The 14,747-nt window shown below is 46.2% G+C and overlaps 1 protein-coding gene across 1 annotated transcript in view; it reads left to right on the top strand.

The window, feature by feature from the left end:
- The window catches only part of iqgap1 (IQ motif containing GTPase activating protein 1), a 42,822-nt gene that overhangs the window by 23,170 nt on the left and 4,905 nt on the right, over nt 1-14,747 (top strand). Inside the window, exons 6-30 of the mRNA XM_086294742.1 lie at nt 182-249; nt 845-958; nt 1,442-1,620; nt 1,921-2,008; nt 2,096-2,253; nt 2,334-2,418; nt 2,490-2,653; nt 3,445-3,605; nt 3,711-3,835; nt 4,824-4,987; nt 8,284-8,374; nt 8,447-8,614; nt 9,269-9,411; nt 9,495-9,665; nt 9,762-9,845; nt 9,926-9,997; nt 10,284-10,353; nt 10,432-10,796; nt 11,038-11,201; nt 11,284-11,508; nt 11,662-11,802; nt 11,886-11,970; nt 12,898-13,130; nt 13,243-13,375; nt 13,523-13,625. Coding sequence (XP_086150868.1) covers nt 182-249; nt 845-958; nt 1,442-1,620; nt 1,921-2,008; nt 2,096-2,253; nt 2,334-2,418; nt 2,490-2,653; nt 3,445-3,605; nt 3,711-3,835; nt 4,824-4,987; nt 8,284-8,374; nt 8,447-8,614; nt 9,269-9,411; nt 9,495-9,665; nt 9,762-9,845; nt 9,926-9,997; nt 10,284-10,353; nt 10,432-10,796; nt 11,038-11,201; nt 11,284-11,508; nt 11,662-11,802; nt 11,886-11,970; nt 12,898-13,130; nt 13,243-13,375; nt 13,523-13,625 — 3,554 coding nt within the window. The remainder of the gene's footprint in view (nt 1-181; nt 250-844; nt 959-1,441; nt 1,621-1,920; nt 2,009-2,095; nt 2,254-2,333; nt 2,419-2,489; nt 2,654-3,444; nt 3,606-3,710; nt 3,836-4,823; nt 4,988-8,283; nt 8,375-8,446; nt 8,615-9,268; nt 9,412-9,494; nt 9,666-9,761; nt 9,846-9,925; nt 9,998-10,283; nt 10,354-10,431; nt 10,797-11,037; nt 11,202-11,283; nt 11,509-11,661; nt 11,803-11,885; nt 11,971-12,897; nt 13,131-13,242; nt 13,376-13,522; nt 13,626-14,747) is intronic.

The following is a 14,747-nucleotide window of genomic DNA, read 5'->3' as shown; positions in this document are numbered from 1 at the left end:
TTGGCTGTTCACTATTTGTCGATTGCGTAACCAAAAATAAAACGAGTAGTAAAATCCTGGAGTTGTTGGAGGTGTCAGCCAAGCGCTGGTGTTTATATGCGTTCCTGTGGTGACGCTCATCTCTTCTTCTGCACATCTTCACTCATGTTTATACTCACTTCTTTTCTCCCCTGTGTTGCAGTCTGTACTTGTTCAAGTTGGGTCTGGCACCTCAGATCCAGGACCTGTATGGAAAAGTCGATTTCACTGGTAAGAGTGCGAGCCTGAACGTGCGCATCTGTTTTCCTCGTTTGCTTCTTATTAACGTCCTTATGTCGTCTTAAATCCAGACCACTGCCAAAGTTAGCGTGCCGCTTACAGGTAACCTGTGGTGCTCATTCTGTATTGTTATGGTTAAACATCACGCTGCTGGGTTTCTTCTGATTGGCTTCCACTTGTAAACAAAAGCTTGGAGCCGCTATGCAGGGAATACTTGTACACTTCCCCTGACCTCATCACGTGATGCTAAATGTCATGTCATTGCTATGAGCCTCCACCACTGTAACAACATACAGTAATATGTAAATCATGGTGAAACTGCCGTCAGCCTGAGAGCAGCACTGGCAGCGCTGTGAGTAAAGAGTGGAGGAGCTCCTGGAAATGTGAAAGTCATTAGTAACTGTCAGAGGGTTTCCTGTCAGCCCAGCTCAGCTCGCTGTCCCTGAGCCAGTCTCCAAAATCAGATTATCACACATGAGCCAGGAACAGTCTGTCTCTGCCCCCCCAACCCTACTCCTTTCTCTCTTTTTCCCTCTCTGCTGCGATCCGTGGATCTGTTCCATCTGCTCTGTCTTCTCTCTCCCAGAGGAGGAGATCAACAACATGAAGAGCGAGCTGGAAAAGTATGGAATCCAGATGCCCGCCTTCAGCAAGATTGGTGGGATCCTGGCCAATGAGCTCTCAGTGGATGAAGCGGCATGTAAGCAGGGGCTCGGGTGTCGCTGGGAGGGGGCGGGCTCTCAGAGCTTCTAATAAATGCTTTAATGAAACGGATGCATTTCTTCCCATCCGTCTCAGGATTATTCCAACTCAGGAATTTAGGACGTTTGATAGTTGATTAAGTAAGAAACCGTCGGCCTGCCTTTGTTTACTTCAGTCCAGTCCAAAGCCAACCTGACATCACTGCGTCAGACGGCATCTCTACAGCCACAGACAATCAGAAACAAATTCTTCCAATAAATGATTTCTTAAATGGAGACGTGATCGATAAAGATCTGCTGATGAGTGACGTCTTTACTGTGTCGTATATAACACCAGTTGAAAAGTGATTTCATTTAGTCAGCTGTGGCTCAAAGGACACAATTTTAACAGCCTGGTAAGGCAGCGATGTTACAATCCCACGTTTCAAAGTTTTTCCACAAAAACTAACAAAGTAAACGGTGTGACTGCTTCTCCTCCTCAGTGCACGCTGCTGTGATTGCCATAAATGAGGCCATTGACCAGGGCGTACCAGAGGGCACGCTGGCCGCTATGCAAAACCCCAACGCCATGCTGGTCAAACTGGATCCCAGCTGTGCTCAGCAGTACCACGACACGTTGTACCAGGCCAAAGGGAAGAAGGTGGCCAACTCACGCAAGCGGGTAACTGGATTTACCGTCCACTGCTTTCATAGCAGCCTGAGGCACATTATTTTATAATTAAAGATGAAGGGAGCTCATAGCAGTCGCGTCTGCTTTTTGATTAGAAAATAATTGAAGGTTCAGCCTGAAGATGGAAGAAAATGTTGGCATTAGTCTGCGATGTGCTGAGAATGGCTAAAACGAAGCACTGCCATACTGATGCACTTTGAATGCATGGCCCAAACATCCCTTTAAGCGCACAAACATCTTATTCTAGTATCATGCAGTGCAAACGTGTAACGTGCTGCTCTGCTCTCACAGCAAATGGAGAACGCCGAGGCAGAGAGGGACATCTACGATGAGCTTCTTACCCAGGCAGAAATCCAAGGCAATGTCAATAAGGTCAACGGTAAGCTACATCAGCACACACACACACTCTGTGGTATTTACTGGATTCTGTGGTGCACTCGTGGAAATGCCGACCTCTCTCCAACAGTGAACAATGCTTTGAGTGAAGCTGAACAGGCCTTGCTGAGTGGAGATGAGGATAAGTTGTATGAGGCGCTGAAGGCCATGGGCATTCAGAACCTGCAGCCCCAGAACAAAGCCTGGTACCTGAAACAGCTGCAGGGTGACCGAGAGAACAAAGAGCAGGTGGGGTCAACAGTCTAACAGCCACCACTGTAGCAAGCCTGCGTCCCTCTTTCCACATTAACCTGGTTTCTCCTTCTTAGACGTCTCCAGGAGAAGCCCTGACTAAGGACGAGCTGCAGAGCGGCGTGGACGTGGCCAACGGGATAGCAGAGAGCTACCTAAAGAGTACGACTGTAGCAACTGTGTTATAAAAAAGTTATCTATGCGTTTGTAACTCGGTTCCTGTCTCTGTGCAGTGCTGAAAGCAGTGGAACGGATCAATAATGCAATCAGAGAAGGTGTGCCAGAAAAGACGGTGGAGGAGCTCATGAACCCTGACGCACAGCTGCCTGAGGTCTACCCGAGCGCTGCAGACCTCTACCAGAGAGAGCTAGCCAGCCTGCAGCAGCAGAGCCAAGAGGTACCCGGACCCAAAGCTCAGTGCATAATGTGAACGCTCACTGACACAGTTCTCAGCAGAGAAACGTGTTCGTGTGGCTTTAATGCCAATTACAGCAGCAGCTGACAGTCTTCCAGTTTATATCACAACAGGTGCTCTATTGGGATCCAGCCTGCTCTGATGATAGCACAGTTTATTTTATTTTTCACTGAGACGTACACAAAACAGAAAGGACACTAAAGTCTGCACAGACCGAGGTAGGAAGTACTCCTAACCCAAGTTCTCATCTATGTGAGAATATACTTTTTTTTTTTCCCCCAAAAAGTTTTTTCGTGTGTTTTCCACGACAGACATCAGAATCCGTCTTTTGTAGCACAGCATGTGCTCACCGTGATGGCAGCCATTGGGTTGTGAACTTGTCGTTGCCGTGTCTCCTTTGGCGCCAATCGTGACCTCATTGTGTGAGAGCGTCAACCACTAACCTATTAGCTAATGCTAGCAAGCCTGGTTAGCAAGCATAAAATGTGCAGGTGCAGTGTTGTCGTATCAAACTCACCGTACCAGTTTCTGTAACTAAGAAAGATTTTCTTTATTTCCACATGGAATACTTTGGTCCTGTTTTCCATGCTCCATGAATTCCCATTTCCTACCCGAGCATGGAGCCATGCTTGGTGTATATTTATTATATACTGGACTGGAAGCGGTGTGTATCTTACGACCTCCTTCATGACCGAGTAAACAGTGTAGTTGATTATTTTAGTAGCAATAATGGTAGTTTTACATATGAAGCGCTTTATGTTTCTGTCCCGCAGGGTAACCTTACCCACCCCGAGCTGCTCGTTGCCGTGGAGATGCTGTCATCGGTGGTGCTAATGAACGAGGCGCTGGACGTCGGAGACCGAGGGGCTCTCTGGAAACAACTGTCCAGCACCGTAACTGGACTCAGCAATGTTGAGGATGAGTACGCTCAGAGGTGAGCGCCTACGCCTGGCGTCATCAACACGTCCTTTGTCAAGTCTTGAGTGTTTCTGCGTGAACAAAAGCAGACGTGCAAACTCTTTACCCCTGTGCTCCTCAGATACATGGATGAACTGATGCGTCTCAAAGCAGCAGCCAGAGAGGAAGGGTCCGACTATCTGACCTGGAACGACATTCAGGCCTGCATCGACCAGGTCAACCTGGCTGTGCAGGAGGAGCATGAACGTAAGAGGCCACACGATCGCATCCATTCACGTCTTTGTCAGAAACTTGTGGCTGCTCGCTTGTTCACAGGTGTCTCACCTGGTAGATCGGTGTGTTTGCTGATCTCATGTGTCCTCCCAGGATCAAACCACCACACCATGGAGCCACGATATTTCAGCAAAGTTTGAGATGATGTTCCTGATGCCATCCAAAAAATGCTGAACATCCTTCTGTTTTAAGGAGTTTCTGTCATTGATGACAGTCTTCCTAATTAAAAGTGTGATTTAGTGCCACGGTCTCAGACGTGCTCGTGCAGCAAACATAAACGTGTGGCGCTGCTAGATCATCGGTTTGACACTTTGATATAAAGTTTTTAAACCAACATCACCGTGGATGGCTCCACTGAACTGCCAATTATTGTACTTCCTCAAATGGCAGTCTAACAAACGCAGCCACGCCCCATAAACTCGCTGGTTAAAATGCTGCAGCTACATAAATGCTACATAAACATGAAAAGCTTTGTTCCAATTTCCCATCCATGGTAACAATACAACATATAGAGCCAGGTCAGGTAGAGCGAGCTGGAAACTTGGCGCTCGCGTCTCTCACCCCGTGTCATCACTTCTGCTCCCTCCCCGTAGTTATAAAAAAATAGATGGCTATGGACTCGAGACACCAGTCCACAAACAAATGAACAGAGTTTCTGGGTAAAACACAAACATACCCATGAATAGAACAGAATGATCTAAGCTCTGATCCATAAAATGTTTTCTTATTTGTTGTATGATATGTTCAAGTTTAAGAACATTTCAGCACCTTTATTAGTTATATTCCTTAGCTTTAGTTTAGTTATAGTGCACCTTTTTGTTAAATACTGCCACATCTTGAATTATCATTCAAGATGTGGCAGTATTTAACAAAAAGGTGCTTTTCCGTTGTCGTCCTATGAGAATCACACGTTTACAGACAGCCCAACACTTTCTGTGTGTGTCTGCTTCTGCATTTGTAGGAATTGCTGCCATTGGGTTGATCAATGAAGCCCTGGATGAGGGAGATCCTACGAAGACGCTGTCCATGCTGCAGAGCCCGTCAGCCAAGCTCACAGACGTGGACCCGTCGATTGCTCAGCACTACCATGACAAACTGCTGGAGGCCCGCAGGGAGAAGGCTCATGTAAGGACCTCATGTTCCTGATTTCTGCTGCGCAAAACTGAATAACGTGTTCGGCTGCATCTGCTAAGCATGGGCTGTGGATGGCAATTACTGCGTCACTCAGCCTCTATTTGCTTTTTGTGTGTATTCCTGTGAACATTATGCAAACAGGCTACAGTTTTAACTGCAGCTTAGACAGTTACAGCTTGGTTTTGGTTTTCTTTGACGTGACATGCGACGCATGTAGAAGACTTTAATCAACTTACTGACTTGTTTATATGAACTTAGTGCAATGTTGAGTCTTATTCAGATGGGATGGACTTGCTACTCTTGGGTCGACTAATGATCCTGGGCTATGCGAGGAGTGTTTGATTGTTCACACATCGTACTGTGTCACTAAAACACAGCTGTTGCAAATATTGCATGATTTAGTGTGTGTGTGTGTGTGGGGGGGTGCACAAGAAGCTCACCAGGTGTCGTTCATGTGACTCTGTCCTCGGAGCGGTGCTTGATTCGAGTGGACTCTGATGTCATGTGTACCATCCCCCCTTACTTCCTGTCACACGTCTGTGTGGGACGTGTGCGCTTGTCTCCTTGCTCTCACTCTTTCCTGAGGCCTGACACGTCGTTTCTGTTGCTCCTCTTTGGTTGATCATTGATGGAGAGGCACCCGTGCTCTCTTTGACTCATTTGCCTGTGTTATCGTTACTGGATGGATGATGAGTCTGTGGAGGTTCTTGTGTGTTTGGGCGCGCTTGTGGTGAGGCAGTCAGTTTGCATATGATGTCACAGAACACTTGTGCTGTTTTCCTGTTGAAGCTGAAGCTCAGCTGCAGGAGCTGGTTAGAGCTTTACTGCCGTGCACAAAGGAAGTCCGCACTGACCAAAGGTCCCCTCCAGATTTCTCGAGCGTGGACTCGGTGCATTGCTTTTAGAAAGTAGTCTGTTTTTGCTCCAGCATAAACACTGATAAGGGAAATGTTCTTATCAAGTCACTGCCCACATTGTTTTCAAAGTCAACATCATCAGGTTCATCTAAAATCTGTAAAAACATCATATGGGAACTCACTTTGAGTACAGTCACCAGAAAAAGAGAAGCTGGGGAGGAAAAAAACCTGGATGGGAAAAGCAGCCAGCTATTTTCCTGCTGATTTCACAGGCATAGGAAATAACAAGCCAGTCTCAGTCGTTTGCTTCCATAAAAGGGCAGAAAGTTGACCGCTGCATTACAGACCCGCGGGCACTCTGACCGTGCTCGTCGTGTCAGCGGGCGAGTGCGGCTGATTGAAGTAACGAGCTGAAGGCAGGAAGCGGTTAAAGCTTCCTGTTGGGTTTCAAAGGGTCGAAGTCAATGAGGTATTTCCCCGCCGCTGATGTCTCCAAGGGGCAGGGAATAGTGGGAATGTAAGGTGGCTGTTTCCAAGTAACGTGAGGTCAGGGCTTGCTTTGTTTTTTGCTGGATGTTGAGTTTGCGACTAGCTTCTTAGTGTCGCTCCTTTAACTCTGCAGAACAGTTAGTGAGAAGATATTTGGGCAGAAGCTGGCGTCTGTTGTGGGCAGAGGGCTGTGCCTAGATAAACAGCAGGAAGTCCTGCCCAGACTCCACTGACTAACAAGCTAAATATTCTCTCCTCATCCTCTTCATGTGATTGTAGCTGCAGTGTTTACAGTGTGCAGACTGTACTGTAGTTCTGCATGTGTGTGTTTCTCACGAGAGAGATTCATGTTTTCTAAGTATAGAAGAAAAGTCTAGATGGATGAATTATGGCCTCCCCCCCCACCACCCCCCAGCTTTCACTTCCTCCCTTTCCACAGTGGGCTTGTATTGTGTGACAAACTTCATAAAGCTTTCACCCAAGTCCTCCTCCTCCACCCGCTGCCCACTCTGCCACCACACCCTGTCTAGCACCTCCTGCTAACTGCAGTGACTCATCGCCTGCAATCACCAGTTACAGCGCCAAAATGCAAACACACAAACAGTCATCGGCACCATCCCAGCTACGACTTTATTTACTATAACGACGGGGCTGGTTCGACTCCACACATGTGCGTGCTGCACAAGATGCGGGACCAGATTTTATCCGCCCTCTTCTTTCACACCTCCTGTTAATGCGTGGCACTAAATGTGAAGAGGCGGGGCGCACCAAGGAGGTGGGGGTGTTGTTGCCAAATGAGCTGCCTGCTCTCACCAGGCTCTGAAAAGCAGCGGGAACAAGCAGCAGCCAGCTCCTGCACTCTTTATACAGAGGCAGAGAGCGCCATCTGGATGCTGCTGTTTGCCACTGCATCTCATAACATTGTAGAAGTCGAGGTCTTGGAGTGGTTTGTATGGTGAACAAATGGCATGCTGGGCTACAGCTGTGAATGATTGCACTATGCAAATGTTCCATAAAGTAAAAATATGCACGGCAGGAGTTACATAAGATAAAAATATCACAGATAAATGACAGCGGCTTTCTGGGATTAACAAAGCATCTCTACAAAATCTGCTGTTCAGCTGTTGTGAAAATAATCTGTTTTTCTGAAAATGTATCTTTTAAATGCAATATTTAACCATTTTTGTGTCTCATTTAACTCTCAACATGCTGATATATGAAGGCAATTCTTTTCTGGTTGAGCAAAACCTACAAAGGGGCCGTAGTGTACTTTCTTTTTTGTCATGTATGCTGGATTAGAATATTTCATATAATCAGGTCAGCATATAATAATAATAATAATAATAATAATAATAATACATTTTATTTAAATAGCGCCTTTCAAAGCACCCAAGGACACTGTACAACAGATAAAGACTGGAAATATACACAATGATAAAAATAGAAGATAAAAGTTAAAACATACAGAAATTTAAGAATAGGCAATTTTAAACAGATGAGTTTTAAGGGTGGACTTAAAAAGAGAGAATGAACTAATATTTCTGAGGTCCGGGGGTAGGGAATTCCAAAGTCGAGGGGCAGAGCAGCTAAAGGCCCTCCCTCCCATTGTGATCAGACGAGCAGAGGGAACAGAGAGAGAAAGAGAAGATGAAGATCTGAGGCAGCGGGATGGGAGCTTCATCTGTAATAATATGTAGAATAAATCCCTGTGAGCCAAAAGCTCAGGCTTTTTTTGTATTCTTGGCTCTTTGTCATGTCATAGATCGGGGATGTCCCTAATATGGTCATCATCTCAGATCCAAGCATGCACTTCCTGCTGTTAGCACTCTTCATCCTTATGTTGTGAGCAGCTCAGAGAGAGGTGACGGGAGCTCAAAGTGGCGTGTTTATGATTGGATTTGCTGTGTTTGTCTCAAAACATATTTTCATGTGTTCATCCAGGAGACACAGGATCCTTCTGCTGTGCTGTGGCTGGATGAGATCCAGGATGCCATTCTGAAAGCCAACCAGGACACAAAAGAGGCTTTGCAGTGTAAGAATACGTACATTTATGCCACACTTGTCTTCAGTAGTCTAGAGAGAACTAAAGCCTATCTATCTGCAGTCTCTCAGGCCATCCAGGCTGTTAACGAGGCGGTGGACAGCGGAGATGCAGCTCAGACGTTGGCCGCTCTGCGTGGTCCTGGAGCAGGACTGTATGGCGTCACGTCTGAGTGTGCGCAGACCTATCAGGACGACCTGGCCAAGATCAAACAGGAGAAAAAGAAGGAAGGTGAGGAGCCTGAGACGGATTAGTGATGTGGCGTTTTGATGAAACTCGCAACACTTGAAATAAGTAACACAGACTGTATATAAACGATGGAGACACCGCGATGTGCATAGTGAGGTCTTAGCGTTAGGAGGGTGGAGTACAAAGCCATCAGCTGCACAGGTGCACAGACTTACCTGCTGATTATTTCTAAGACACAAATATAGTGATAGAATTACTGATGGGGAGGTGGGTATTACTTTATCAGTGCCCTTAATATCTATTAAATATCTATTAAAAGGGGAACATCGACTTCGGGCTCAAGTGACTGTTAGAGGACCTGCAGCTTTCTGCACGAGCATTTCGTGTGGCTTTTCATGAACTCACGACGCTTTCTGTCTGTGTCAGAACCATGTAGAAATGGTTTGTTCCAGTCAGGCAATTGAATTTTTGCAAGGAAACACAAAAACCAAAAGAAGTGACTTTAGTGTCTGCTTTATGCTCGCAAAAAACACAAACCTGTTGGCCTTCATGTAAAATGCATACAGTTGAAGGCTCAGGCTGCCATAAGAAATGTGTTAGGGCTAATAAATAAAGTGCTAGCACATTACTACACTTCACAGCACAACTACGAGAGGAAACTTGCTTTTATCTTGCTTCCGTCCATCCTGTGTCTAGGTGATAATGGCAGTGAGTGGGTGAAACACTGGGTCAAGGGAGGACACAACTACTACTACAACCTGCAAACCAAGGAGGGCACCTGGGTGGAGCCAGAGAACTTCATTCAGAACAACACTCAGCTCAACAAGGAGGACATCCAGGTCGGCGTCTCTCCCAGGGAAGCTCTGCGGGTTCCCGGCTGTTTAACACACCTTTTAACTCTTTATTTTCTTCTGCCTGTCAGGGCGTGGTCTCTGGGGTAACCACGGCCTACAATCGAGAGCAGCTGTGGCTGGCCAATGAAACTCTAATAACCAAGTTACAAGCCCGCTGCCGTGGCTATCTGGTCCGAAAAGGCCAAAAGGAGAGGATGGAGTTCCTGAAATCCCAAGACCCTGCTGTTACCTGTATACAGGTGATATAGCCATGTTTACTGCCATCACGTTTGTGTGTAGATGGAAAGATGAGCCTGATGGAAGAAGTCATCATTTTTGGTCTCACTCGTTCTCAGGCTCACTGGAAAGGCTGCAAACAGAGGAAGGCGTTCAAAGACCGTAAGGAGTACCTGAAAGACCACACTGCTGAGGCCGTCAAGGTAAGCTTAGTGTGCGGCTCAATTCGTCTGCGTGTGATTAAATACGTGTGAAACTAACACATTCCTTTTATCTCTCTCAGATCCAGTCCATGGTTCGGATGCATCAAGCTCGTAAGAAGTATAAGGATCGTCTGAAGTACTTTGAAGATCACGTTAGTATTATTTGTTTCAGCCTCTGTCGTTTCAAATGAGCTGCCGCGGGACGCTCGAGAGAAGTCATTGTTCATCCTCTGCCACAATTTACATTGACGTAAACAAATTACTTGTTATTTAATGAAAGCTTTTTTACCGGGATATAAATCTCCTCTGACATTTCCTCTGGCTCCTGTGGCGTTCCAGGCGGTGGCTCATTTAGCACTTTGACACATGTGACCCTCTGCGGGTCCCTTTGGAGCTGTTTGTAATGAGCACCTTTGATCAAGCGGTTGTCACTTACAGATCAATGATGTGGTGAAGATTCAGGCTTTCATCAGAGCCAACAAGGCCAGGGACGACTACAAGACTTTGAGTAAGCAGGACCTGGGCTGTCAAACCAACTTTTCACGATTTAGGGGGGCCACCTGACATGTTCCTTATTTGTCTCCAGTCAGCGCTGACAATCCTCCGATGGGGGTGGTGAGGAAGTTCGTCCACCTGCTGGACCACAGCGACCAGGACTTCCAGGAGGAGTTGGAACTGATGCGGCTCCGTGAGGAGGTGGTCACCAACATCCGTTCCAACCAGCAGCTGGAGAACGACCTGAACCTGATGGACATCAAGATCGGCCTGCTGGTGAAGAACAAGATCACGTTGCAGGAGGTGGTGTCCCACAGTAAAAAGCTGACCAAGAAGAACAAGGGCCAGCTGTCGGACATGATGATGATGACCAAGCAGAAGGGAGGCCTGAAGGCTCTAAGCAAGGAAAAGCGGCTTAAACTGGAAGCCTACCAGTACCTCTTCTACCTGTTACAGGTAAGAACCCAGGACATCGCTGCACTTTGTTGTCTTTGCTACAGGACACTGATGCACAGAGGGAGGAGAAGTTTCCACCAGTTTGACTTCTCAGAGTCGCTTCTTTAGATGAATGAGAGTAATGTAAACAGATCTGACATTTTTCCTGTAAAGATACAAAGCACTGAGCATCACAGTATCCTCACAGCGTGTTACCGTGGATACATACTGTAAGGTTGTTAAATTTTCTGCGTCCTTTCAGACCAACCCCACGTATCTCGCCAAGCTGATCTTCCAGATGCCACAGAATAAATCCACCAAGTTCATGGACTCTGTAATCTTCACTCTGTATAACTATGCATCAAACCAGAGAGAGGAGTACCTGCTACTCAAGCTCTTCAAGACCGCCCTGCAGGAGGAGATCAAGTGAGAAGCCCGATGACCTTTCTAATTCACAAAGAAATGTCTTAAATTCAATAAAAGACTTGTCATCAACAACTGTGTGCAGGTCAAAAGTGGACCAGATGAAGGAGATCGTCACTGGAAATCCTACCGTAATCAAGATGGTAGTGAGCTTCCACAGAGGTGCACGGGGGCAGAATGCACTGCGGCAGATCCTGGCGCCAGTTGTCAAGGAGATCATGGATGACAAAACGCTAAACATCAAGACCGACCCAGTGGACATCTACAAGGGCTGGGTGAACCAGATGGAGTCTCAGACTGGAGAGGCCAGGTGAGGTGGAGGTGTCCTCCAGCATCTTGTTCTCCGAAAACTCAGAGACACCACCTGGAGCGGCACAATAACAAGATTTTAAAGAACACTACCTTGCACATATAGGTACATTAACCTTATTCTATGTATCCTCCCTCATACTGTTGTTTACAGTAAGCTGCCTTATGACGTCACTCCGGAGCAGGCCATGAGCCACGAGGAGGTGAGAACCAGACTGGAAGCCTCCATCAAGAACATGAAGACAATCACTGACAAATTCCTGTCTGCCATAATCGTCTCTGTGGAAAAGATTCCGTACGTTGCTCCCAACATCGCTTTTTTTTTTCTTCAGTGCCCACCTCTGGCTTGTGTCACAGCATCTGTGTGTTTTATTTCAGATACGGGATGCGGTTCATCTCCAAAGTGCTGAAGGACACTCTGCATGAGAAGTTCCCAGATGCTACGGAGGATGAGCTGCTCAAGGTTTGCATCAGTCATTTGCAAGCTTAATGCTCTTGTTTATCCATGAGGGGCAGCCAATCAGGAGAAGGTTATCTCACACGGTGGGAGGAGCAGCTTAAATGTTGTGTTTCAGACAGGACGAAGCATGTTAGCACTATGCTAACACCCAGCAGGTGTTATTTTGAAGTGTGAATCATGCAGACTACTTTAGTCGTGTTCAAGAACATCGGCATGTCTGTGCCTGTGCCGACTGTGCCTGTGTAAAACTGACAGTGCTACTGACACAGAGATGTGTGGCCCTAAGAGCATTACATGTTCAACCATGCTACACAGAAAGCACTCTGCATACAGCTCACTCTTTCACTCTGACCTTTGACCTGGATCTTTCATAAGCCTCTCTTCTCCAGCCTTCTTCATCAATCATTTGCTTCGCTCTACTTTCACTGTTTGTTTCACACTCTTTCCTTTTTTTCCCCTCCGTACTCTGCTGTTGCTCTTCTCTCCCCGCCTCACCAACCAGCTCCATCCTTCCTTTCCATGTTACGGCCGACTGCTGACGCAAAGGTGAGCCATGCCACTCTTCTGGCTCTCCTTCTCTTACTGCTCCACTTGTTCCTTACACTTTTAAGCGCTCTTCTGCATGACACACTAGCACTTATCCTGGGAGTCTGTTCATTACCCTCATGACTAATGATCCTAAAGTAGAGGGGTTCCAACCATAACAGCATATACAGTCTTGGGTTAAGGCCTCCTTTCTATATAATTAACATTAAATCCGATGAAGTCATACCTGTTGATACCTGTTGTTGCTCAGTTAGTGTTTTCCAGTCTGAGGTTTTAGATCCCAAACTTTCTTTGTCTAATAGTTTTCTTCATAATAGAGACAAAGCTTTGAAATGCTGCTGATTTTTCTGGTGGTGATCATTAAGTTTACTTTGAAACTTTCAGATTGTGGGCAACCTTTTGTATTACCGCTACATGAACCCGGCCATCGTGGCTCCCGATGCCTTTGACATCATCGAGATGTCTGCTGGTGGTCAGCTGACCACCGAGCAGCGACGGAACCTGGGCTCTGTGGCCAAGATGCTGCAGCACGCTGCGTCCAACAAGATGTTCCTGGGAGATAACGCCCACCTCAATCCCATCAACGAATACCTTAGCACCTCCTACCAGAAGTTCAGGTCTGATACGATTATGAATGTGTGCACGTAGAACAGCTAAATAACAACCAAAACTGTTACTTTGTTACCGTTTCTGTTCCCCGTGACATTCTCCTCCTGTCTTCTGTCACAGGCGCTTCTTTCTGGCAGCGTGCGACGTCCCATCGCTCGAAGACAAGTTCAACGTGGATCAATACTCAGACTTGGTCACAGTCACCAAACCTGTCATCTACATCTCCATCGGAGAGATTATTAACACTCACACAGTGAGTTTGACTCACCTCATTCATCCATTTATCTCTCACTGACTGAGACTGAGGTGCCAAAGCGCTCGCTTTAAGGTGGTCTTGAAAAGTTTTGCCTGTACAGTACGAACACTGATCGGGTACTTGTACTTGAACTTGTATCCTTAGCTGCTGCTGGACCATCAGGATGCCATCGCCCCAGAGCACAATGACCCCATCCATGAGCTGCTTGAGGACCTAGGCGAGGTTCCCACTGTGGAGTCCCTCATTGGTGAGCTTTGTCGTTTTTTTTGTAATATTTAGGAATTAACAGTAATAAGACAAAACAAAATGAACAAAACCACTGGAAGTGGCAAACTGCTATATATGTATATTAGGGGTGCAACTATACTCGTATCGATATTGAACCGCTCGATACAGTGCTTTCGGTTCGGTACGCATATGTATCGAACAATACAACATTTTTAATTTATTTGATCAACTTTTCTTCTGACGATGCTGTCTGTGTTGAGCGCTCAGTGGATCTGCATTCGACTACTCCGCCTAGGCTGCACTCTCGAGTGCAGATCCACTGAGCGCAGCGCAAGCTAGCGAGACAGAAGTTAAGCTCTCCTTGCAACATGGCAAATTGAACCTGCCCCACCCTCATTCAGATCTGGCGTTTGGAACTATTTTGGTTTTCATGTGACGTATGACCCTGAAGGTAAGCGCGTCATGGACAAAAGTAAAACAGTATGTTGGATGTGCCACGCAATGCTCAATTACATGGGTGGGAACTACTGCGTTAGCGCAGTTTGCTTGTTAACGTGTTGACGCCGTCCAGCCCCACGCACGGGGCGATCCGCGGTAGCTCGTTAACGGAGATTTGCCACGTTATGGCGTTAACGTCATTTCAACGAGATTAACGCTGACAGCACTAGTGGGAACGCAACGAATATGACTGCACATTTACGCCGACATCATCCTAGTGCAAAGACAAAAACAACAAGCACGCATGCTACAAACTTTACCCGAGTCATTTAGACAGCCGTTAGCACAGGATTCTCCTTATGGGGACCTGATATGTTTCATATGCTGCTGAGAATATAGCCCAGAAGAAGCGTATGGTATAGCTTTTATATTGGAAAGAGCCATTTCTCTGTAATAAACTCTCTTTTCCAAAGATGAGTGATTTCTCGATCAGATTTATTATTTTATCCCTTTGTTGTTTCAGCAACATTAAATTTAAAAACTGTACGTTTGAGTTAAAATATATATTTATAATTTTAATAAATGACAAATTAAAAAGGCATGAACATTTTTTTTGTATCAAAAAAATATCGAACCGTGACACCAAAGTATCGAACCGAACCGTGAATTTTGTGTATCGTTGCACCCCTAATATATATATTAT

This window comes from Aulonocara sp. 'chitande type north' Nkhata Bay, linkage group LG1, assembly GCF_057382095.1.
Source record: "Aulonocara sp. 'chitande type north' Nkhata Bay isolate Kocher_YH1m ecotype deep benthic linkage group LG1, A_spYH_male_GT1.1, whole genome shotgun sequence".
NCBI lineage: Eukaryota > Metazoa > Chordata > Actinopteri > Cichliformes > Cichlidae > Aulonocara > Aulonocara sp. 'chitande type north' Nkhata Bay.
The sequence above is the reverse complement of the archived record's forward strand: the minus strand, read 5'-3'. Positions and strand labels throughout refer to the sequence as shown.